Source organism: Rhinolophus sinicus, linkage group LG05 (genome assembly GCF_036562045.2).
Source record: "Rhinolophus sinicus isolate RSC01 linkage group LG05, ASM3656204v1, whole genome shotgun sequence".
Classification (NCBI taxonomy): Eukaryota; Metazoa; Chordata; class Mammalia; order Chiroptera; family Rhinolophidae; genus Rhinolophus; species Rhinolophus sinicus.
In genome coordinates this window covers 131,859,182-131,885,813 of record NC_133755.1, presented here as the reverse complement: position 1 = coordinate 131,885,813, position 26,632 = coordinate 131,859,182, and the positions used below count along the sequence as shown (strand labels likewise).

The following is a 26,632-nucleotide window of genomic DNA, read 5'->3' as shown; positions in this document are numbered from 1 at the left end:
CTGCAGGCTGCTGTCATTCACCCACTACTCTTGTCAGCTGCACTAGGTGTGGCAGTCAATTTAGGCATCTAGATACAAACGCCGCCCAGAATCTCAAACATGCATGGGGTCTCCTCAGGAAGCTCCCTCAGTTTGTCTCAAGTAGGCTGTATGGCAGCTGGTTCCATGGTGTTGAGTCCCCGCCATGGGATAGCCCTAGAACCCAAAAGGCACATTCAGAGAGTGAGCCAAACCAGCAGCAGGTGGCATGAGGGGGAAAGCAGAGACCTCATGTGTCTGCAGCTCAGTTTCAGGAACCCTCCCAACACGGTACTGAGTTATGGGCATTGGGTTTCAACAGTAAAGCAGGGACATACAGCTACTACCCTACACAGCACCCCGGTCTCTTATGGAAGCTGCTGGAGCCTAGGAGATTTGATCCAGTTCTTTACCGTTACCCTGAAAAGTATAATTTTAATTATAGGTTTCTTTTTGCCATATGAACAGCAAGTAGAGAGTAAGATTTAGGTGGCCTACGTTCCTGGGGATCTGGCACAATCTCAAAGATTGCCAAAATGTACTTTTAATTGTACATAGTGTAATTCCCCACAACTTACAATGAGAACTTTATTCAAGTAATTATGTTAGAGTCGTTTGGCTGCATCCATTAAAAACATGTCAGGGCTCCAGTTCAGTGTTTTATCCATGTTGAAGCATTAGAGCACATGCGTGCCTTCCTGGAGAAAGATACGCCCTATCTGTGAACCCTAAGCATTTACTGAGCTCACATGATTTGCACATTGTACGCAGTGATAGTACTGCTGCCTTGGATTGATGCCTTAGACAATGCTGGCTGATTTTGAAACTTAACAATGGCCTTTTAAAAATTTACATTAATCTTAATTTTAAAAAACTGTTTTAATTTTGTAAACCATCATTGTCTGAAAATCTCATTTGTGCTATGAAAGTAGTATTTGATCGGTGTTAATGTTATTTCTTAGGAAATGGAGCCCAGGTCTAAAGGGCCCACGTGCCAGGTGCCACGGTTTCATTGAGTGCCTTCCTGAATTGATCCTTGCCTGTGGAGGGAAAGACCACGTATTCAGCTCCATGATGGAAAATGAGATACCTGCCGAAAAAATGAAGCAGGTAACACCGTGCCTTCCATGTTTTGAAGCTCCCTTACTCTGTCTGGGAATTTATACCAGCCGTTTTCTAACTTACAGCATTGATTATTGGTGTCAGACTCACCAGAATTTAAATCTGTCTATCACTTCCTAATCATGATTGTGAAAATGAAAATATCATGCCTGTCTCATGAAGTTCTTGTGAACATTAAGCAGGATATTATTATGTAAACTGCTGTATGTAGTTCCTGGTATAGACTAAGAGTTCAATAAATAATATGAAAAATACTGACAGTAACAATAATTAGGAGTAGCATTGTCCTTGTTAGAAGCTGTTCCAGGAGCTGCTGACAGAGGTCTACAATACCTTGTCCGTCCCTAAGCTGCCTTACCCGGGAGCTCTTCTCAGCCCTTCAGAATGGTTTTCTTTTTTTAACACTTGAGTATATTTTCATCCAGTTTCCTCAGTTACATTTTTATGCCCCCACCCTTATTTTAATCACTTTATTGTAGCTAGATTCTAAATTATTCCTTCAAATAAACTCCTCATTTGTATACAGTATAACTTAGATAAAAAGCTAAATATGTGCTGTGAAAGACAACATAGGTCATCTCTCCAAACCATTTTTGGAAAGGCCAAAAATATGAATGAATGATGCCAGAAATATTTGGCCTATCTAGACTTTTAAGTATTAAGCAATTTTACTCTAAACATGTCAAAGTAAACATTCAGGATTTGTAACATAATTAGCACTCTGACTTGCAAATGCAGGTATTAAAATAAAGAAACTTCTAAACCATGTCATTTTTTATCCAGTGGAACTTATTTTTGAGCAAGACTTGGAAAAAGTGTAACAGGCATTAAAATCTGATTGTTCAATTTCTGTTGAACCCAAAATTGGCACAAAAAACTATTTAAATATTCATAATAAGTGCCTACCTTTCTAACTAAATTACCATCAAAATTATGAATAAAAACAATATATTTAAATCAAAACAAGGCTTCCGTTAGCAACAACAAATTTCTAACATAGCATATGTTGATTTCAAGCCAAGTTTTAAGATGTGATGAAAAATTAGAACATTGTTATAATTAGTTCAGGGAGAACTCAGAAGTAAACTTACTTAATTTATTTGCATAAATTGCCATTCTGTTATCTTTAAAACCAAATGCAAATTGGCTCAGTCTGATATGATGATGGTTATTTGGCTCAAAAGTGCTTCAATTTGCAGAGCAATCTGGTGTTGGCTCTGCAGTGAGGCGATCCCAGGTAACATACAAATCCTGAATTATTCCAGAAATTAGTATGTTTAAAGCATCAATTTAAGTGCTAATTGCAGTAGTAATGAGAAAAAGCAGTACGACTGTGAGATTTGCATCTTCTGCCCCATCAGTATGCCTGGGACGGCTGCTGACTGGCAGAGGATTTGGCTGCTAATTAAATAATTGTATGCATGGCAGTGCTCTTGCCTGATTCAATAGATGAAGATTAATCCTCAGATAAATATGTTTGGCTGGTATTGAAATGTCTTAGCAGTTTCTGTAAAAATAGCTCGTGTTTTATATACATATGTGCATGTGTGTGTACACACACCCCCAACAAATATATGAACACACTGAGGATGAAAAATAATATTAAGTGCTACAAAAAGAATGCGTATATATAAAAGACAGATATGACTTTTGGAGGCTTTGTAAAGTAAAATCCCAACCAGTTGCTAATAACTGAAAACATATTGGTAGCTAATTTAATGGTACAACTAAAGAAACATAAAGGCTTGCTTCATGTGGTAAATGTTACTTGTGTTGTCGCACCAGTTAAAATGCTTTACAAAAGTTGTGTATTTAAATGTCCTCTCAATCACTTTTCCACTCAGGCCAGTCTTAGGACATCAAGTGGTATAGCTTCTATACTCAGTAATTTGGCTCTAGCAGGGGAGCCAAATTTATTACCTTGCACAGTGTAGACCATTCTGTGGCTTGACTATTTCAAGATCTATTACAGACATAATTTCAGATTCACAAGACAAGTTATAGGATTGGAGTTGCATTGAAAATTTGCGTTGGATTTACATTTTTTGAATTCTTGGGGCACAGTTTGATTCATTAGGACGACTTCATTTCAATTAGATATACTCAACAGCACTAAAGTCTTAACAAATAGGAAATCAAAGCCTATAAGCAAATGTATGGTATATATTAAAGAAATAAAAGGAAAACTAAAACTAAAGTACTCATGTACTTTTAAAACTAACCTAGAAGGGAACAACTTATAAAACAACAAACATATTGAAAAGTTTTCTTGACTGATAGTGATAGTGCCATACAATTGCAAATGATAGAAAAAGTTGACAATTATCTGAGGACATCAAGTTTATTTTGTTACATCCTTTCTGTAGACTTGAATAATTCAACAGTGATGAGCAGTTACTGTTTGCATACTGATTTCTTACAAATATCTTTCAATTTAAAGAATAAGAACTGGTAAAATATTTTCTACCCCTTTAATATGTATCATTTAATTGGTATTCTCAATATGATAATGCCAAAAATATATATTTGTTTCTAGAAGGAACCCTAGACTTATAAGTTTCCTTATGGTATACAGACATATAGAAATATTTTCCTTTCAGAATAAATTTGAAATATGGACCAAAAAAACATTTTGTACAGTAAGTGGTCAATGGATGATACTGACTCACTGACATCAACAATTGCATCACATTTTTAAAGTTATTTTTATATCCCGAAGTAATGCTTTCTATCTAAGAAATCATGTAAAATGTTAGAATAGATGCATGACTAAAACAAACCAGCTCAACAGCAAACATTATTAAACTTATTTTTTACTATAGTCGATAGCCACTCAATATCTAGGAGGGATTTAGTATAAAGTGGTCACAAGTTTAGATAACGATTAATTCTTTTTTAGTTAATTTTAGAAGGACTTTAAACTACAAATATTAAAAGCACGCTATTTTTATACACAAACAAGTACAAGAAAAACTGGCAGAGCTGAACAAGAGCTATGGATTGTATCAGTGTCCATATCCTGGTATTATTATTATACTTGAGTTTTGGAAAATGCTCCCATTGGGGGAAACTGGGGAAATGGGGTACATAGGATCTCTCTGTATCATTTTTTACAACTGCATTGAATTCAGGCTTAATTTCAAATCGGTTGATATCTTTTTTTTTAAGTACACCGTTTCTTAGTTGATCCCTGCATTTCAAATGAACCATTCCTTTATTATCTTTTCTTTCTTTTCTTATTCAGGCGTGGAATTTCATATCTCGCTTGCCAGTGATAGATGTTGGCCTAAGTGTTAAAGGCTGGTGGGATGACTCAGTAGAAGGACACAGTGAACTCTCTATCACAACTCTAAGTGCAGACAAACGAAATGACAACAAATGGATCAAATTGCACGCTGACCAAGAGTATGTGCTTCAAGTCAGCTTGCAGAGAGCCCACAGTGGGTTCCACAAGGTATAGTGTTTGCTTTCCATTCTCAAATGCTTCACACCAGATGCCAGCATGTGCTACCACACATATCTTTTCTATTACTAAGGCGTCCGTGTCATTCATGAATCCCTCTTTCTCAACTGGCCTTAAGCAGCAAGCCAGTCTTCTGAAAGCAGTCAGTTCTCCTCATGTGCCATTTTTCAACCCCAGAATATCGACTGTACATAATAATATGTTGCCTGGAGTACTGTGCTCAAAATATGACCGATAGCCTCAGTCCAGCGTAAGTTCCTGGAGTGCCTTTGGGGGTGCAGAGTCCTCGGCCCTCCTCCCACCTGGCTGCATCAGAACCTCAGGGGGAGGGATCGAAAAGTGTGTACTTTTACCCAGCACCACAAATGACTTTTTAAAGACATTCAAGTTTGAGAAGCACTGCCCAAGAAGCACTTTGTTATACAGGAACCACACTGGGCTAGATGTAGTTGAGAGCAAAGCTATATGCTTAGCTCCATGAATTTGAATAAGACAAGAAGCTTTTCTCACCTTCGTTGCCACATTTGTCTGCTTCCTTCCTTATAATGCACATGAGAGAGCTTTGACAGTGTTCACACAGGGTAACATTTTACAGTGTTTTTATTTTAATTTACTGTGCTCTGTTCTGTTGCTTGTGACATCAAAATTAATTATATGGTGTTCTGAGACTTACTACATAGCGTATGGGTGGATTGGGTTCTAGTGCCATAATAATTGAAAGAAGAAGGAATTTGCTTTCCTTTTAGCCCAGTGGAGTCAGGGGCTTTACTGTATCCAGAATAAGCCTACCAGGAGTAAGGTCGTGGTTCGGTAGTACTGTCCCCTCTGTTTTCACACACAAAATGGTCAGGAACTTTCTATTGTTACAATGTTTTTTTCAGTAACTATGCCTTCAAGTGTCACCTCATTTGATTTCTAATGATCAGTCCATGTAGGTATGAACTTCACTGGCTGCTAGCATTTCAGAGGCTTTAATATGAGCCTTTTTAGATTAATATATCCCAACTTACCAGAAAAATAGGAAAAATCATACAGATAAAGTTATGGAAAAAAACTAAGATTATTTTAACCTTAATATTCCTACTTAAAAGTTAGATCCAGTTGTGTCAGAAAAACTCTAAATTTTGTTTCTAAATACTGTAAAAATATATTACTCTCTGTCCTCTCTTTTAAAATGCCTCGAGTGAAACATCTCCCTCTAGAACATTGAGTGAAATCTGATTGACAGCGTGTCATTATTAGTACATTTTATGCCATAAAGTCATTGTCTTAAAGATTCACTCGAATAATCTTGTATTTTGTAATACTCATCTAAAATAAAGACTTCAAGTGCTGTCATTATGGTGATATCTAATCTTGGATTTTGGTGATTAATATATCTTACTGACTGCTTGGGTTGTAATTTCCCATTCCTTAGAGAAAGGACTTTTTAATATTACCATAATAGAATGTGTGCGTTTTGATTCGAGTTTTATTCTTGGGTTGGGGGAAGGTGTTTATATGATACAGTGCTTATTATCTTGAAATTCAGTGTCTAGTCTTGATTACTTTTTTCCCCCTAAGTATCCGTTTCTTATGAATAAGGCTTTGGAAGATTTGGTTAACATGGTTGTATTTCAGTTTGTTCATCTGCAAATGAGGTATTAATATCATGTATAAGAATGGTGTGAGAATTTACCATATTGGTGTCAAGATTCAGGGCTTTCTGTTCTAACTGAGGCAAAGTAGTCTGGTGGTTATAGCCACAAAGTAGTGTTTTAAGGATCTTGAAAAAAGATAAGTGATAGCATATCCAAGACACCAAACCAGAAAATTAAAAACATCCCATATAGATATACTGAACTGTGTAGATTTATGGCCTTCAAGGAAGACACTGTAGCCTTTTAACTACAACCAAGTGATATAGAAAGTCTAGAAATTATTAACACTTTTTTTTTTTCCTGGTTTACAGGGAAAGCCAGACAGCCATGCAGTTACCCCTCGATTTCCGAAATTAAAAGATGAAGGATGGTTTTTGATATTAGGCGAAGTGGATAAGAGAGAACTTATTGCTTTGAAAAGAGTAGGGTATGTGAGAAATCATCAGGTCGTTTCCATCTCTTTTTATACCCCTGAAGTACCTGGAAGGTAAGCAGAATCTTATCACCAAAATTCTGAAAGAATGAAATATGACTGTGATTAGAAAGGTGGTTTTACATTTTTGTTCTCTTTTTATATTGTAGGTATATCTACACACTGTACTTCATGAGTGACTGCTATCTTGGCCTAGACCAGCAGTATGACATTCATCTCAACGTCACACCAGCAAGCATTTCTGCACAGGTCAACGAGGAAGTCTCTGATGCCTTGACTGACCTGAAAGGGAAGTAACCTGACCCAAACAATTCATTTGAAAGAAGTGGCTCAGAAGTCTGGCTGTTATGGTGTCAAGACAAAGTCAAATTACTTGATGTTTGCTTTGGTGAAATCAACTTCTAACCTCAAGACACCCAGGAAATAAACAGTGGCTGCAGTCAATTTCAACACAAGTTAGATGCAATGGCCTTTTAACAAATATTGCCTTTTACAATGTTGTCTTCATGGGTTTTCTGATATTAAAAATCAGTGCACATGTAGAAAAATCTTTCAGTCTGTATATCGAGATGATATATAGGAATATCAATCAAATTTTACATCATACGATGTACTGTTTACAAGAATATTAGCTTCCTTTTTTCTAAGGAAAACTACACTGAGGCATGACAATGTTAGTATTTGTTGTAACAGATTTCTAACCCTGCAGCATAAAATGTATAATGCATCTGTATGGTGGTACAAAAATGTGTCTTACTAGCAAAATTTATACTTCGGCCACATGTAGAAATCATTTCAAGAATTTCTTATAGGCATAAATGTGAATAATATATGATGTAAAATTACATTACGGAGCTCAATGATGATAAAAGAAAACAGAATATACTGATCTTAGAAACTGTACATACTGTAACTAGTGGGAATAAAATAGTTAGAGTGCCACTTCAAGACAAGCTGACTCAATTATCCCTCCTGCTTTTTTCCATTATACCACTTACTCTTATGTTCTTTTCATTCCCTTCTACTTCAAAACTTCACTTCCCCTTTTTTCTGATATATTTATTTACACAAGGAGAGAAATATAGTGTAATTTGTGCTGTTACATGTATAGACCATGTAGTACAATTCCATGTCTTTCTGTTCTCCAGGATGGGTCTGAGGCAAACACAGAAAATTTTCAACCCCTACACATAGGTTTGCATTTATGATCATGGAAATTTCTCTATGTCCAAACAATTTCCATCTTGAAATATACATTTTTCAACCTAAAAAGTTCTTAGAATTCAATGTCCATATACTATATATCCTAGTGGAATGAAATTCTATCTTTGCAAAGTAATTTCAGTTATTCCTGATCCTGTGATGAATTATTTTAAAATACTTTCCAATGTAACCAACACAAATACTAGAATTTAAAAGTTTTTCTGAAACCGGAACTTGTTGATGGTGTGTACCTCCTTTTCCATGCTAAAAAAAAAAAAGGGAAGAAAAAGAAGAAATAAAGTAGAATGGGCGGAACCAGATTTCACTTCCCAAAACTGAATCTAAATAACTAATTTAAACACACCAAGTACAGTGGGCATGAGGTTCCTGAAGCTTACTTCATATAAAGAATCCTTCCTGCTTTTTCTTTGGCAGTTTATTTCCTAGTTGAAATTCATGCCTCTGCCACTTAATTCACTAGTCCAAACAGGAACCTGAAGAGAAACAGTCTCATCATAGTCTTCATGTTTATCAGCATCGTTCCTTTTTGTTAGAGAACAGGCAGGTTTGGGGAGGTGGGAGATCTCCTTCTTTGGATATGTGACACAGGGCATAGCAGTAAGAAAGAATTTCTGTTATATTCATCCTTGAGAGGAAAAAATAGTACGCCTAATTAAAATCTATTTTAAAACTAAACGTGATTAGTTCACAGTGAGCTACAGAAGACACTAGTAAGGCAAGGTATACCTGGATGGAAATACTTATCTTACTCCAGTGACTGACCAATGCTGTTTGTCTATAACTTTATCCTCACTCATTACACACCCAAAGTGTTAAGTGTGCATTATAATAGGACATGTGCCTACATAATAGATTAATTCCATATGGCATTTCATATTCCTCTGGATTTTTATCAAGCCCAAGTAATTGAAGTGCCAGTCAGATATTCGTTACATAAAAGACGAGCATTCCAGGTGGAACAGCATTAACAGGCTCTGAGTAGACCCCGACCTAGGGTGTCCAGTTAGTCTGCATTTTCAGAGACATGAACGGGATCGACAGGTGAGAAGAATGGAAAAGTCTGAAGTGACCTTAAATTAGAGGGTAAGGACTGCAAATCTGTGTATGCAATGGAATTCCTTGGCAAGCCACCAGAGAAGATTATGCCAAATTCTGAGGGTAGAACAGAGGATCAGTGGAGACATGAGATAGCCATGAGCTTCAGAGGGCGGGCATCCGTGCCTGTGGCGGGTAACGGGTACTAAATACTGACAAGAGGTCAAAGAAGTGAGAAGCAAGTCCATAGTCCTGGCTTTTGCGGGTAGAGCCCTTGCTCACTCCACGCTGAGCACCGTGGTCGCCCTGCTGCTTGCTGACCTTCTTGCAGGGCCTCTGCTCTTGCTGTTCTCTCAGTCTGGACAGGTGGTCCCCCAGACACCCACAGATCTAACCATCCTGGTTTAAATGGCAACCGCACCCAAGCCCGCCTCTCCTCCCCATCTCCCTTTCTTGTTTTGTTTTTCTCCATTGTTCTTCTCACCTCTATAAAAATGTTTATTATTAGTCTCTTCTGACTTAAGCTTCAGGAAGGCAAGGATTTTTGTTGCATTTGTTCATGGCTTCATTCCCAGGACCTACAACACTGCCTGGCTCAGTGTAGCTGCTCGGTAAATACTTGTTTAGTTAGAACTAAATGAACACAGAGACAAATGGATTCTGAAATACCGCACCCTCACTGTGGGTGAGTCCCACTCTTCTAGATATTGCAGCTACTCTCAGACTCACCAAGAGCAGGGTACTTACCTGGTCCTCTCACACCATGTCAACATAGGAAAGGGATACTTAAGTTTTATTATGATGATGACTTATTATTTGTGGGCAAGAATGAAATATTTTTCTGTAGCAATGGATCTTGGGTATTACAGTTATTTTAAAATGTCAAATTATGACTTTTTAGCCTGAGGTTTTGGCTCTCTGTCATCTCTCACCAGACCCCTTTATTTCCTCCATCACTGCTGCTAACTATTCACAGTGAAAGGACCCCCAACAGGAACTCCACAGGTTTGAAGAATATGAACTGATAACTTTGGGCCCTCTCTCTCAGAAATAATTCAAAATGAATAGGCAAAAATTATTTCATGAGCTAGCTTCTTAGAAAGAAAAGCCTAAATTAAGTTTTAAATCTCCATTGAGTATTACCGAGTATAGAAGAAGTTGGCTTCAGAACTGTGTATTGAGCCCTTAGATTAGCTTTCTTTTTCTGTATTCAGAAACCTAAATTCTAAATCTACGCAACACAAGGAGATAAAAATACTGAGTTTAATGAGTTCCAGTTATATTATTTCAGGGTCCTCAGAAATGCTGAGAATGGTACTTGATTCTGGGTTTTCCTGGAAGCCTGTTTTTTAAGTAATGAAGGACAGCTGCAATGACTTCTCAAAAGAGTTATTCCCACAATTTTAGCCTGTTGTTTTATTTTTCATCATGGAGCATTCTGTAATTTTTCTAGAAAACAAAGTTCTTCAAAGTTGACACCTTTAAATGAGATTTCAAGAATTCTACTTTGATTAAAACTTCATCCCAAGTCTTTTCCATGTCGGTTTGCAAAAGGTTTTGGGGTGCTATTCACATGTTGGGTTCAGTCTTACCCAAGGTGAGCTTTCGGCCCAGACAGCCATATCTGAGTGAAGGCTTAAATTTTTATTGTCGCTCTTCAATTGGCTGCAATTAGAATAATTTTTAAATTCACTTGATTGAAGTTTTGTAACTATTACTGTGTCTGTAAATTAATATTAAATAGTTCATTATGGAGGTGTCCTGGAGAACATGATGGACAGTAAATCAACCCATGTTTGGTTGAATCACAGCACCTCCTTCTAATTAAAGGTACTTTGAATTCCCAAATTGATGTAAGGGTTATTATTAAAAACACACAAACATTAACCAGTGAACCAGCAAAAAATAAAACGGGCGTAAATTACAGGAGAAAGTTTGAGTTGGGAAAGAAAACAACAACTTCACAACACGATTATAAAATAATGAATAAGCAGGCAACTAATGGAGATCTTTGTTGATGAAACATTGTCTGCCTACATCATAGTTGTCTCTCCACTGAACTCCAGATCACACTGGAAACCAATCATTGTATACGTCTTTAAATATCTGAAATTGATACTACCTGAAAGTGTCTGTCATTCTAACAAAGAAGGCCAGTAACTTCAGCTGAGCTTTCAAATACGCTCTCCTCATTGCAATGCCGAATGGCCTAATGAAGAGCACATCGAAGGAATGTGCATCTTTGCCTCTTACTGTCACTGGGTGTTATCAGAATATATGCTCAATTTTCTCTTACCACACAGTTTAACCAAGGATCTGAAAGGAATCGCTGTGGCTTAGAAAGAAAAACTATGCTTCCTGTATCAAGAGAAGCAGTTTTGGTTTGGGTGGGTTTTTCTTTTTTTTCTTTTAAATGAGTTCCTATAATGCTGCCTTACCCCCGTGTTGGATTTGGTGATTCAATCACATATTGGGAGATTTTAGGACAATATACGTGGTCAACTCTCTTCTGTTCCCATTTCCTCACCTATGAAACAGGTAATTCCTGTCTGGACTTCCGCTCCGAGTAGTTGACTCCATCACAGTAAGAAGAGCAGTGAGCCTTGTCATTGTACGCACGGTACCTGCACAGCAAGTGTTTTATCTGTTTTGTCGAATGACTCATTTATGTGAAAGTGCTTAGAAAAGGATAACTATAAAAGGAAAACAAAAAGTAAAGGAACGTCTGAAGTGGTAAATTACAAATAATCTCATCTTCAGGATTGATTTTTATATGTCAACGGGAAGTACTAGGCCAAGAGCTCACCAAAAACAATAAAATCTTTGTGCCCAGAGAGGGATGCACTTGTGTTCCTTTCCTTCGTGCTAGAGGATCTCCACCGCTCCTGATTCATAGGCGCGCACTCTCAGCTGTCGCTCAGCACACATGTGGGAATGAGAATTGCTTCAGTGGAGCTTTTCTGAGGGTGCTGCCTTGGGCCACGTTTGGACAGATAGTGAAGGTTAGATAGAAGCAGAACGTGGAGGAGAGGTCGACTTCCTCATTTCTACTGCTTTTGAGGTTCTGAGGACAAACGTCACCACTTCACAACCTTGCCAAGGGCCATTTCTGATACCCGGATCACATACAGGGACTATTCTGGAAGCAGAACGGTTTCTGAGAGCAAGAGTATGGGGATACCTCACAATCACTAAGGGTTTGGAGTGCAAGGTGTGTTACACCCAGAGTGAAATGACATTTTTAAGCAAGTTCTAAAATGTCCTTAAAAGCGATGTGTGCTTTCCTTAATGTTGCAAGTCATACCCACTTTGCCCAATCTTCCTGGGAGTCGTGGTGCTCCCAAGCTGGTGTAAGTGCAAAAATCAGCATATTCAGTAAAAACCTAAGCCTTTTCCTTTTAAAAGCAAATATTTGATTTCTCTTTCAGAAGTAACTATTTTTACACCATTTTATCCAACTCCTGAAACCTAATTCTAGCCAAAAATGAGGAGGAAAAAAAATGTCACCGGCTCCTAATATAATGCTGTTTTTAGCAGAAGCAATGAAAATAATATAGACCTCTTAGTAAAACCTCAATCTTATTTTCTGATACTTTAGAAAAATGCATGCCTCTAAAAATACATTACCCTTCAAGTGGTTTTTGGAGAAACTGAAACATTGAAGAAATCTTTGGATTGCAGCAAATAACATTCTCCGTGGACAATTCTAATCAATTATAGAAACATAACTGTAACCAGATCATGTAATATGCCATAGTGATGATTCTGGCTTCTGTCCATCTTATAAATGCTGCAACTCGTAAACATTGGTCTTGCTGCTGTTTGCAGCTCTCCAACCGAGACAGATTTACTCTCAGTTGATTGTTACTTTTCATGCTGAAAATGATTCTACATCTGCATCTTCTATCTCAGTTTTGTCATTCTGTTATCTTTGCCCACTGTGTTAATTATTCTTGGATGCTTCATCCTATCCCCAAACAATATATTTGAAATACTCATGAGGATACATTGCATAAATATTGAATGCGTTAAAGACAGAAACTGAGGTAATTCAGAATGAGTTTAAGTAAATTGATTGGAATCAGCTTTTATTTAGGAAATCTTCTAGGGACAATTCTGACATATTTAAAATAACTGCTCACAGAGATGCAATCTTCATGTGCATTCCAACAAATCCACAAACCAGCAATACATGCCTTTCAGATGATGGAAAACAGCTACAATGAGAATCAGAAAAACAATACCAATTACAGTAATAAAATGCCTGAGAAAATTCTTTAGAACAAAGATGTTTTAATGAAATCAGATAAAGATAATGTACCAATGAGGTGTTAAAATGAAAAAGCGAAATGTAAGGTACACCCAAGCTGTAATTACATACACGTGTTATCAGTTCAGTAGACAGAAAAATGAGATCTGTTCCACCCTGGTGAACAGTGAGGGAAAGAGAAGTGGCAATTATAATTAAAAGTCAAATGTCTTGTATTGGATTTGGCAATGATTTCTTGGATATGACACCAAAGGCAAAGGCAACAAAAGGAAAAATAGACAAATTGGACTTCATGAAAATTAAAACCTTTTTTGCATCAAAGACAATGACAGTAAAAAAGGCAACACACAGAAAGGGAGAAAATATTTGCAAATCATCTTTAATAAGGGATTTATATCCACAATATATCCACAACTTCTCAAACAAAACAAAAACAACCTGTTTCAAAAATGGGCAAAAAACTTGAGTAGACATTTCTCAAAGAAAATGTAAAAATGGCCAATAAGCACATGAAAAGATGCTCAACATCACTGATCATTAGAGAAATGGAAATCAAAACCACAATGAGATACCACCTCACACCAATTAGATGAAAAAATAATAAGTGTTGTTGGGGATGTGGAGAAATTAGAACCCGTGTGTGTTGTTGGGAATTTAAAATGGCACAGCCACTATAGAAAAATAGTATGACAGTTCCACAGAAAATTGAAAATAGAATTACCATGTGATTGAGCAATCCCACTTCTGGTTATATACCCAAAAGTATTGAAAGCAGTGTCTCAAAGAAATATTTATACACCCATGTTCATAGCAGTATTATTTACAATAGTTAAAACATGGAAGCAACCCAAGAGTCCATCAACAGATGAATGGATAAGCAAAATGTGTCATGTATATATAACAGAATATTATTAAGCCTTAAAGGAAGTTCGGCTATATGCTATAACATAGATGAACTTTGAAGACATAGTGCAAAGTTAAATAAGAGTCACAAAAAGGACAAACCCAGAGTAGTCAAATTTTATAGAGACAGAAAGTAGAAAGGCAGTTGCCAGGAGCTAGGGGAAGGGGGTAATGTGGAGTTAATAAGTACAGTTTCCGTTTTGCAAAATAAAACAAGTTTAGTAGATGGATGGTGGTGATGGGTGCATAACAGTATGAATGTGCTTAATACCACTGGAAAATATACTTAAAAATGGTTAAGATGAAAATTTTTCTTACATGTATTTGGCCACAATAAAAAAGTCATTTTTAAAAAGTCAAATGTCTTGGATCAAAGATGAAGAATTATAAGAAAACCAAATGATACTCAAATGTTTATTGAAAGTTCTGGACAAGGCACTGTGCAGTCATAATACTACACATATAGGCAAAAGTGAACATTCTAAATAGAAAACTTACCTGACCATCTTACCAGTGTATTGCATATATATGTCAAAACCTATTTAATGCTAGATCTGGAAATCTTTTCTAAATGTTTTTTTTAATGGAGTGGAACAACTAATTTCCATTCACGCTTCCTTTTCCTGTCAGAATCCACACCCCAGAATTAGGTCAAAACGAGGTTTTCTCAGAGTGAGAAGGTGTGTCAGCATCCCCAACACTCAGCCAAAGACTTTATACCTATGACACACTAAAAAGTTATTAGTTGGTTAAATACTAATCCCTTTGTGATACCCACACCTCCAATAAAGTGAAACTGGTAGCCAAGAAATCAGTCCACTTTCTCTCGCCTCCAACTCCCAGATCTATACTTGTGAAGTACTTGAACCTCACTCTGAGAGCACAGGAAATGGTATGAAAGAGTTTTTATTACTGTGTTTTGCTCATTTGTTTTTATTATGAAGTATTTCAGAAATATAAAAATGCAGAAGCAGAATGGATATACTTGCACTGTCTCCAAAATGTATTCAATAATAACATTTTCCATACTTACTTTTTTAAAAGGTTTTTAGTAAAATAGAGCTGACATACAATATTATATTAGCTTCAGGAGTACACCATAGTTATTCAACATTTATATACCTAAATAACTGCTCACCATGATAAGTCCAGCTACCATCTGACACCGTACTATGCTATCACAATATCGTTGACTATATTCCCCATGCTGTACACTATATCCCCATTATTTGTTTTATACCTGGAAATTTGAATCTCTTATTCTCCTTCATCTTTCCTCCCCTTTTTTTAATTTTTCAATTATAGTTGACATTCAATATTATTTTATATTAACTTCAAGTGTACAGCATAGTGGTTAGACAGTTATGTAATTTAAGAAGTGATCCCCCTGACTAGTCCAATACCCATCTGGCACTATGCGTAGTTATTACCATGTTATTAACTACATTCCCTGTGCTTTATATTCTAGTGACAATTTTATAACCACCATTTTGTACTTCTTAATGCCTTCACCTTTTTCACCCTGTTCCCAGCCTCCTCCCATCTATCACGCCAATAAATCTAATACCCATCTGACACCATACATAGTTATTATATTATTATTGATTATATTCCTTGTGCTATACCCTACATCCCCTTAACTGCTTTGTAACAACCAATTTGTTCTTCTTAATCCCTTCCTCTTTTTCACCCATTCCCAATACCCCTTATATCTGGCAGCCATCAAAATGTTCTCTGCATTTATAAGTCTGTTTCTGTTTTGTTTGTTCATTTATTTTGTTCTTTAGATTCCATTTATTAGCAAAATCACATTGTGTCGGTCTTTCTCTGTCTGACATACTCAGCACAATGCCCTCCAAGTCCATCCATGCCACCATCGATGGCAAGAATCCATTTCCTTCCATGGCCGAGCAATATTTCATTGTGTATATATACTACCTCCTTTTATCCATTCATTCATCCACAGACACCCAGGCTGCCTCCACACTTTGACCACTGTAAACAATGCTATGATGAACATATGGATGCACACATAGCCTCAAAGTTGTGTTTTGAGTTTCCAGGAAGTGGGATTACTGGGTTTTTCTTTGTCCCTTGTTATAGCCTTTGTTTTAAAGTCTATTTTGTCTGGTATAAGTATTGCTACCGTAGCTTTTTGTTTGTTTGTTTGTTTCCATTTTCATAAATCTTTTTCCCATCCCTTTACTTTCATCTCTGTGTTTTTTGATCTGAAGTTAGTCTCTTGTAGGAAGCATATGTAAGGGTCATTTTCTTATCCATTCAGCCACCCTATCTTTTGATTGGAGCATCTAATACATTTACAAAGTACCTATTGATAGATATGTAGTTATTGCCATTTTATTCAGATTTTTTCTTCTTTTGTCTTAAAGAAGTCCCTCTAAGATTCCTTGAAATACTGGTTTGGTGGTGATAAACTCCTTTACCTCTTTCTTGTCTAGTGAATCTCTATCTGTCCTTCAATTTTAAATGATAGGTTTGTTGGGTAGAGTAATCTTGGTTGTAGGTCCTTACTTTTCATCACTTTGAATATTTCCTGCCAATTCCTTCTGGCCTGCAAAGTTTGTGTTGAGAAATCAGCTGACAGTCTTATGGGAGCTCTCTTGTAGTTAACTAACTGCTTTTCTCTTACTGATTTTAATATTCTCTCTTTGTCTTTAATTTTTGGTATTTTATTTATGATGTGTCTTGGTGTGGGCTTCTTTGGGTTCACCTTGTTTGGGACTTTCTGCACATCCTGGACTTATATATCTATTTCCATCGCAGGGTTAGGGAAGTTTTCAGTCATTATTTCTTCAAATAGGCTTTAATTCCTTGCTCTCTCTTCTTCTGGTACCCCTATAATATAAATGTTGGTTGGTGTGCTTGACGTTGTCCCAGATGCCCCTCAAACTCTCTCTTTTTTCTTTTCTTTTTTTTTTTGGATTCTTTTTCCTTTTGCCATTCTGATTGGGAGTTTTCTGCTACCTTATCTACTAAATTGCTGATTTGATCCTCTTCTTCATAGACTCTACTGTTGATTCCCTCTATTGTATTCTTCATTTCAGTTATTGTATTCTTTATTTCTGACTAGTTCTTTTTTATGTTTTCTATCTCCATTTTTATGTTTCCTATCTCTTTGCTAAAGTACTCCCTGAGATCACTGACCATTCTTATAACCAGTGTTTGGAACTCTTCATCTGGTAGATTACTTAACTCCATTTTGTTTAGTTCTTTTTCTGGAGTTTTCTTCCATTCTTTAATTTGGGACATGTTTCTTCATTTCCCCATTTTGGCTGCCCTGCTGTGTTTGTTTCTATGTATTAAGTAGGGCTGCTAGCCTTCTAGTCTTAGAAGGTGGCCTTATGTAATATGTGTCCTGTGGGAGCCAGTGGTGCAGTCTCCCTGGTCTGTCCCTTGTGTGGGTTGTGTGCTCCCTCCTGTTGTAGTTGAGAAATGATTGCTGTTTGCATGTCAATCAGAGGGATTGATCCTCAGGCTGATTGCATGTGAGGACTGGATGTGAATTCAGTGAAGAAGCTATTGTGCAGGAGCTGACCCTGCAGAGCATGGTTTACTTCAGCAGGGCTCTGGTGCCTGCCCTGTCTGCCCTTTGGGTGTGTTGTCCTTGGAGGTGGCCAGGTGATGCTCTGGCCCAGTCTGAAGCTGGCCACTGGGCCTGCCAGCCCCAAGGCCTCCTGGAAGGGGACCCACTGCAGGCCAAGTTCAGCTGCAGTCTATGTCCTGCGGAGGACCATCCAGCATGAGCCACAATGCAATGCAGACATGGCCGCTGCCCACACTATGCTTGGAGGGGCCTTGAGAGGCCAAGTTGCACACCAAGGCTGACTCTCCCTAGTGCCAGGCTTAGGACTGCTCAGCCAGAGATACAGGATGCACTGAAGCCAGATGCTGCTCGTTAGGGTTTTGTGAACCTTTGAGAGATTTTCAGAAAGTCTGCAGCATGAGCCAAGGCAGGCCATTCATATGGAAAAATCTCTGGAAGCAGCTCAGTTGTGCCCAGAAGTTGGCTGGGGTGAGGTCTCAGGGAATCACTAGGGAGGGGGAGATGAAAAGTGTTAGCCAGTTTGATGGAGACTCAGATATGGCGGCCACCTGTGTCTGCACGCAGGGAGGGGGCGGGCTCAACAAAGAAAGAAAATGGCTTCTACCAGCTCCTCCATTTGTGAGAAAGCTGCTCCTCCAACCTGCACCCTGAAGCCAGACAACTCAGTTCCTCCCTGGGTTTCCCTGGTGCCTTTGGAGCTGCTGCACCAGCGCTGGAGCTCAGAGCAAGTGAGTCAGTCAGCAAGTAAGTCCATGAGAGGGTTCTTTTGGAGGAGAGCCTGGGACTCCAACCACCCTCCCACTCAGCCACAATCTGCTGATTTTCACCACCAGAAGTTATGGGGACTTCTCTCTCTGGCACCAAAGCCATAGGCTGGGGAAGGACTGGAACCCCTTGCTCCTCAGGGAGGGAACCTCCACAGCTGAGATATCCCTCCTGATTTTTAATATTTATACGCATGTATGGGACCAGCTTGTTCCTCATCTCTGCTTCTCCTACAAGTCTCAAGGTGGCTTCTTTAGTTGTATGGGTTCAGTTCAGGTAGATTTCAGGAGATTCTCAATAATGGTTCTGTGGTTTTGTTGTAATTGATGTGGTCCTGAGAGGAGGTGAGCAAAACATTTACCTACTCTGCCATCTTGACCAGAAAGTCTCCATGCTTACATTTTAAAAGAGAAATAAAACATTAAAGGTATAGTTGATGTCCTGGTATACCCTTTGCCAATCCTGTTCTCCCCTTCCATCCCAGAGCTAATCCTTACCTTGAATTATTCTTTAATGTACTTGTTTTTATACTATTACTGATATACCTACGTAATTTTGTTACATACTTTTATGCTGTTTTCACATGTATCCAAACACAATATATAGCGGTTGTGGTAGGCAACCTAAGATGACCCACAGTGGTCCCTGATTCCTGGTATTGATACCTTGGGCAATTCCCTCCTCTTGAATGTTGACTAGATTTAAAGATTAACTTCTAATGAACAGAATATGGCAGAAGTGATGGGATATCACTTCCAAGATGAGGTTATAAAAATGCTTTATGTTGTTTCTGAGATTTATCCATGTTGACATATTTTATTATACTGTATGAATATATCAGTTTATTTATTCATTTTTAAGTTGATGGGCTTTTATATTTGTTCCCAATATGTGCTACTACAAATAATTGTTGAAACAAATATTTTTCCCACTTCTCAATGAATTATCTTTAATTTCATAAAAATGCACATAGTTAAATAATATTCAAGTTAAGACTTTAGTTCAGGAATCAAAAGAAATTAGACACACACAAAAAAATTATGATTTGCCTAGACAAGTATGATGTGTTTATATTTTTAGGGCAAAATTGAATCTACCAAGGTGAAACCATGGATTTCTGCACAGAATCATAGCTAAGTAGGTGATGTTGAAATTGTAGAATAGAAGAAAGTCGGTCACGGAACAATATTCCAGGTAAAGGCTGAGGGAACACAGGCAGTGCTGTCTCATGATTCTCGATTATGTATGTACAAAGGGAGCTAGTTAGCATGCTTTTTCCTTTTCTGCTGTTCTTTTAAAGCTTAGATTTAACTGTGGAATTTCCCAGTAGATGCTTCTTTTGTGCTTCAGTGGGAGATTTCCTCACAGGGGGATTCTGTAGGAGTCAGTTGAAGAATAGTCAAGAAACAGAGCCCCTGTTTTCACTGCTCTGCTGAGCCAGCATACAGCAGGCTCTGGCTGGAGGGAGGCTGCCCCAGGTGGAGCTGCTGGGTGGGCAGTTACTTTTCTTGCAACACAGGAGTTAAGGTGAAGTTGTAAACCTCCTAAGAAATGGGAATATGCCCTATCATTATCTCTCCTGGCAAAATATGACTGTTTTAAAATGTCATCACAAATTAACAAGCATGCCTGCATGCTTCGTGATATGACAAAGGTCTTAAAAGGTTCTCTTCTATTTTTAATTTACAGACTTTTAAAGCTGACATTAAAAATTATTTCTCCCATACAGTGTATTTGATCAAATGGTATCCCTTTTTTTTGGGCAGGCTTGGTTATTTATATTAAATGTGTTTCTTTTTTTTATTTTTATTTTTTAAGATTTTATTGGGGAAGGGGAATAGGACTTTACTGGGGAACAGTGTGTACTTCCAGGACTTTTTTCCAAGTCAAGTTGTTGTCCTTTCAATCTTAGTTGTGGAGGGTGCCGTTCAGCTTCAAGTTGTTCTTTCAGTCTTAGTTGTGGAGGGCGCAGCTCAGCTCCAGGTCCAGTTGCTGTTGCTAGTTGCAGGGGGCACAGCCCACCATCCCTTGCAGGAGTCAAACCGGCAACCTTGTGGTTGAGAGGACACGCTCCAACCAACTGAGCCATCCAGGAGCTCAGCGGCAGCTCAGCTCAAGGTGCCGTGTTCAATCTTAGTTGCAGGGGGCAGAGCCCACCATCCCTTGTGGGACTCGAGAAATTGAACGGGCAACCTTGTGGTTGAGAGCCCACTGGCCCGTGTGGGAATCAAACTGGCAGCCTTCGGAGTTAGGAGCACGGAGCTCTAACCACCTGAGCCACCGGGCCAGCCCTAAATGTATTTCTTTATATTTCCTATCACATGTGGAGAAAAGGAGAATCCTGCAGACTATTACTTCCTAGTTTAAGCAATAGCTGTAGGAGCAAACTACCGCCAATACCACCCCTACCCCCAGGAAGACATAAAATTACGAAACAGAGAAAAGCCAGCTGCGATGAGAGTTGCAACTATAGTAACACCCATGATGAACCACCTTGAATGGCTATTCTGATGCACACTGAATGGGTGATCTATTTAAATGGATGTCAGACCTTTCACAGAACCTGAGTTACCATTTCACCAAAACTTAAGATTTAGTCAAGAAAAAATTAAAAGATCACATGTAAAATTCCTTCATTATTTGAATCATTTTCAGGAGCAATTTGTATCTCTTATTATATGTTTTATCTCATGTGCATCAACTGAAAAAATACATACTAAACACAACCCTCAACCAGAATGGAGCTATTCAGATACTTCAGGACACAACTGGCCACAAGAATTGACCACTGACGGTATCTCCAGCCTTCCGGTCCTGTGTCTCTTCTATCCAGCCTTATCTGCTTCCTCCTCCCTCATGTCCTACTCCCCCACCCTGAGCATCAGCCGCTGTCTTAGGGCACTAGTCCACCTGGTACCCTCACCTGCATGGCACCCAGTCTCATACATAAGAACTGCTTGAAAAATGTGGAACAAACACAAAATTTAAAATAATAGACTGAAGAATTGTCTAATGTAGACATTGAAAATAACAGAGGAAAGTAAACTTTATAAAGCCTTCTTGAGCGCTCACTACGCTCATTGTCCCATCTAGAGAAGAGGTAATGGGATCAGTTGAGACATCTCTTGTGAAGGTCAACAGAATAAAATGAGGTTACAGAATATCCTTCCTGCTTGCAGGTTATTAGCCAGACAAATGCCTTCCTGTAGTGGGAAAGATACCCTGAAAGACAGCAAAGAACGAACAGAATCTAGGAAATTAAGAGTACTTTTCAGGCAATGGGTTCAATGGTAAAAGTCCCTGATGTCTAACAAACCCTGCTGGAGAATATTTACAGCCTCCACCCCAGGCTGCTGTTCATTTAACAACATGTTCACGACTAAGTATGAATTGTCTAAACTCGAGGCTCTCCATAGAATAATTCTGGAAGCCTTTATGTGAAATTTATGAGCAGTGCCTTCTGAGGTGGGGACTGGAAAAAGAGACTTAGTGTTTAATGTTTTGCACCATTTGATTTTTTTTTTTTTTTACTTTGTGTGTGCACAGCAATTTCCCATTGAAAATATCTGATTTAAAATGTTTGATTAAAGAAAAAAGACTCTCAAAATTATGACCCGCTTCACACAAACAAAACAGAATCAAAAGATCGCACTTGGTATTTTATTTACAAACTGATTCACAGTTGTTCGTTTGAGAGAATAGGGATTCGAAGGAGGGTTAAGGAAAAACCTTTCATTTCCTGTCAAGGACGACTTTGGGAGAAAGAGGGTGATTTCCCATTCAAGCCTCAAAGCCGGCACAGTTTCTCTGAAGTGTTTGAAGTATGTGGAAATGACACAGCCAGTGGCCAAAGCCCTCAAGTCTTCTACAAAGTACCATGAACCTGAGTCATGGTACTCAAGGGACAATGTTTTATTAAAGGATGATTAAAACAAGGGCAGATACAGGGTTTTATTAAGGGAGGAAAAACCTAAGGCTTTCTGGGGAAGGGTTTTTTATTTTTGTGCTTTTTGTACTTCAAAAAACCTGAAGGTAACTTCTCTCCTTTCATCCCTGTTATGGATTGAATTGTTTCCCCCCAGAAAAGATGATGTTGATGTTCTAACCCCCATTAACTCAGAATGTGTTTAGAAATAGGGTCTTTACCAATGTCATCACGTTAAAATTAGGACCTTCAGGGGGGCCTAATTCAGTGTGGCTGGTTCCTTATTTAAAGGGCAATTTGGACAGAGACAGACATACAGAGAGGGCGGATGGTGTGAAAAGACACAGGGAGGATGCCCAGTAAAGAAGGAGGCAGAGATTGGAGTCAAAGGACATACGAGACTGCCAGAAGCTGGAAGAGACAAGGAAGGATCCTCCCCTGCAGGTTGCAGAGGGAGCATGGCCCGGCTGACACCTGCATTTCAGATTTCTTGCCTACGGAATTGAGAGACAATGGATTTGTTCTAAGCAACCTAGTTTTTGGTACTTTGTTATGGCAGCCCTAGGAAACTAATACAAACCCTCTCTATTTCTTCTGTACATACAGACACAGCAGCTCTACCAGGTCTCAGTGCCTGTGGCTTTTGCCTCATTGCTTTGTTTCCCTCATCTGCCCTCCCCCCCACTCTTCAGCTCAGTTGGTCTCCATGCTTGGAAGGCCTATGGGACCTTCAGGCCTCTGTGGCTATAGACCTCTTGAGAATGCTCAAGTCGCCTTGAGCTGGCAAAGTACCTGTGGGGTACTTTGACAGAATCCCAGAAAGCAGTTTCCAGGCTCTCGGCCTCATGTGGAAAGGTGCTGACTTGGGTAGTAGATGGCCGTCAGCTGTAATCAGATGGCCATCTGCTGTGACCGGGTGGCCATCAGCTGTTACCAGTGAGCCATTAGCCACTGACATAACTGCCATGGCTACGCTAGGGGTTGGTTGGTTTGTAGGTAGGTAGGCAGGCAGAGAAGCAGACGGCAGGTTGTAGCTAGCAAGTGGGGTGGGTTGATTGGCAGAGAAGCAGACAGCAGATTGCAGATCATGAGGCTCTTGCTTCCTGTGTCTCCAACCCAGCCTCCAGTGAGAATATAGCGGTATGACTCCCCTATCTATGGCTTCATTGGTGTTCCTTTTGGCCTCACCATATCCTGCATTCTTATGTGGGGAGCGGGAGCTGAAACCCTGCATAGCAGTGCCCCTTCCCTTCTCTCTCCGTCCCCTCCCTCCCTCCATGGCTGTGCCTCCTCGCGATGCTGTAAGTGTCAGTCTGTGGGTCTTCCAGCCCAGTGCAGAATAACTCCCTCCAGGGCAGGGCCCATGTCGTCTTTGTCTTTTACTCCCATGGTGCCTGAAACAGCTCAATGAGTTGTTTCGGAACTGACCTGCCTTCTGAGTACGGTTGATAGAGCATTGTCAGGAGAGGCACCTCATTTCCAAATGCCTTCAAAGTAAGAGCCAACACCCAGAATCTAAGCAGTCTTGTGTGGATTAGAAAGGAGAGACATCATGACAAGGAGAAACTAGGGCATCTGGTCTTTTTCTAACACTTCCATAACTATTACTCAGCCCTGTTCAGAGGTCCTATGAGATAAAAGCGCCTAGAGCAACAAATGGGGCCCAGGAGTGGCATCAGACCTGGGTTATAAATCTGCACTGTCTGTGGTTATAAATCTGCACTGTTTTTACCCCCATTATCTCTCACTTGCCTACATGTGTGTCTGCCTTGATTGCATTTGGTTGTAAGTTTCTTTGGAGCTGTAACCTCCACTTCAGAGAGTTTCATTCAGTGTCCTCTTGGATCTGAATAAACGATGGCTGAATTGAAACCACGAAACCACAACTGAACAAATGGGTAAATGTGAAAGAAGGCTCTGGAAGTAGGTGGTCTCGTTCCCCACTCCTTTATCATGAGGCCAAAATAACATGTTTAAAGGACTAGTTATTTTGAAGGGATTAAAAAATGAAAAGTGAGAAATAAAAGCCCTGTTTTTCTAAGGAAAGAATCTTTTCTCTTGATCATCCACAAATTATAAGACGACATATATTAGCATGCTATTTCATTAACAAATGACAGTCCATGCGCCACAGTGAAGGAATAAAGAAAAAGTTCACCTAATAAGAGAGGTTAGCTCCTAATTAGGATCAGGCTGCAGAATTTGCCGGGTGTAATTTTCCACTGCAAATTGTTCTCAGGTTGACCTTGGCTGGTATTAAGGACATGGGTTTGAAAACACATCTTTCTTTGCCAGCATGTCCCCACAAAGCACCAGTACCTTCCACAGACCATTACTGAGTCTGGCTCCGTCCCCCAGCCTCCTGCTCTCCCATTGCCCTGCTATTCCTTCTTGCTTTAAGGAATCTTCTGGAAGAGGAATTAACATTTACTGAGTACTATGAAGTAGCAGAAAAGGACAGGAAATGAATTCAGAAAGGCCTGGTGGTGAACCACCTCTTCAATAATTGCTTTTACTACCAGCTGGATGCTGATTTCAGAGTTGTAATAGGGGTTCAGCATGGGGGGGGGGTGTTGGTGTAAAGCAGGTGTTCATACGTTATTTCCCTTCTATGTCCAGTTCTCTCAGAACTCTGTGAGCTGGCATTCCTCCTCATTCTTCTACTTAGACACTCAGAGAAGCTAAGTAAGTCTCTCAGGGTCGTGCAACTAATATGTGGGGAGGGTAAGATAGGACCATCTCACCCCAAAGTGTCCAACTCCGTGACAGTGCCCGCCCACACACGCTGACCTTGAAGATCGGCTGCTTCAAGCTCACACGTGGAGTGTGGGCCCCCCAAAATATGGGTGCTTAGCACAATGGCTGTCCATGTCTTCCACGCTTTGAGGCTCAAAACACTGAGTCTGGGTGGATGATGGGGCAACTGATGAAGCCCTGAGTTCAAACCCTATCCCCCTCACAGAGGATCGCCCTGCTTGTCCTGATACCCCAGTGGCTTCTAAAGAGATTGTGTAAAAGCTTTGAGGGATGAATGCTCTTTATTTCCCAGGAATTATTACCAACTGCCCTCCCACCCCATCCTACCTTCTTCCCCCAAATGCCCTGTGGGGTCCCCCGGTGTGTTTATCTGTGTATAGCTGAGCTGGTAATTTCATAATGAGGTAAGAATCAGAGCTTTCTATAGTCACTTCATCCATATTGATTGCTTCATCACATGAATAGGAAACCTGGTGGAAAAGTTCTATAAATGCACACCAAGCAATCCAGCTCCCTAAGTCAGCACTTTGGAAAACTTTGGGGCTTTGAAAATTTTCCAGTGGCTCCAGAGATGTCAATGTGACTTTCAGGGACAGGACAATGGTGAGTGAGTAGGGAGGGGGAATGAGGGAAGAATGATTTGGAGCCCAGGCCAATTATGCTCTCATATTACTACAGTTAATAGATGTCTGGGAAAATTTATCAGAAAAATATCTTGAAAAAAACATCTTGAAAACAGAATTAATAGTATCTGCTAGAACTTCAGACTTTGCTTAATTCCTCTGAGGCTTTATTTCTATTTGTCCTAAATGGGCTCCACCTTCCTGGCTGCCAGAGAACTATCATCAAGAAATGAATTTGAAGAAAAATAAAATCAGTTAAAATCTCTAAAATTTAGAGATCAAAAAATTGCAATAGGCTGTAGAAGACAGAACAGAAAGAATAAAAAATGTAAATGGGGAAATAATTTTTCTTAGCCAGTAATTACAGACATGGTAAGTGATATAAGGTATTTTCATAAACACTAAGAACCTAAAAAGAAGAGTTTTGAACATGTCAGTGTGCTTTGAAGGAAAGGAGAAAAAAAAAATGTCTTTTCCTCTTATATCTTAAAAGGAATTGTATAAATTTCAACAGTTTTCCTTTGGTTAAAACTGACTTTCATGAATTTGGTTATAAAATTTATAAGGACTGATTATAAAGCTATTTGACTTTCAGCAAACCCCAAAAATTGCACCTGAATGAGTATTATTTCCTTCAAAGTAATTATCTCGGTAGACTGTGCTGATTTCAACAAGGCAGTTATTGCCTTCAAGTTTTTGAAACTCTCTTTCAGAATTCCCTCCACAAGCTGAGGTATGTTTCTCCTCAGTGGTGGCAAACATTTGTTCTCTGGGAGAGAATCTGATTTTTTGAAATAGCCTAAAATTAATGCAGTCAGTCTAGGTAAAAACAGCTTTGGTCAAAAACAAGGCAAGACTATGATGCTGTAGTAAATGATTTTGAAACCAG

The 26,632-nt window shown here is 39.1% G+C and overlaps 1 protein-coding gene and 1 long non-coding RNA gene across 2 annotated transcripts in view; one reads left to right on the top strand and one right to left on the bottom strand.

Annotated features, from left to right (window-relative positions):
- Positions 1–7,226, top strand: part of ASCC3 (activating signal cointegrator 1 complex subunit 3) — a 300,957-nt gene extending 293,731 nt beyond the window's left edge. The window contains exons 39-42 of the mRNA XM_019738872.2: positions 981–1,128; positions 4,385–4,594; positions 6,555–6,730; positions 6,826–7,226. Of these exons, the coding sequence (XP_019594431.2) occupies positions 981–1,128; positions 4,385–4,594; positions 6,555–6,730; positions 6,826–6,973 (682 nt within the window). The 3' untranslated portion in view covers positions 6,974–7,226. The remainder of the gene's footprint in view (positions 1–980; positions 1,129–4,384; positions 4,595–6,554; positions 6,731–6,825) is intronic.
- The window catches only part of LOC141571690 (uncharacterized), a 45,956-nt gene that overhangs the window by 10,771 nt on the left and 8,553 nt on the right, over positions 1–26,632 (bottom strand). The window lies entirely within an intron of this gene.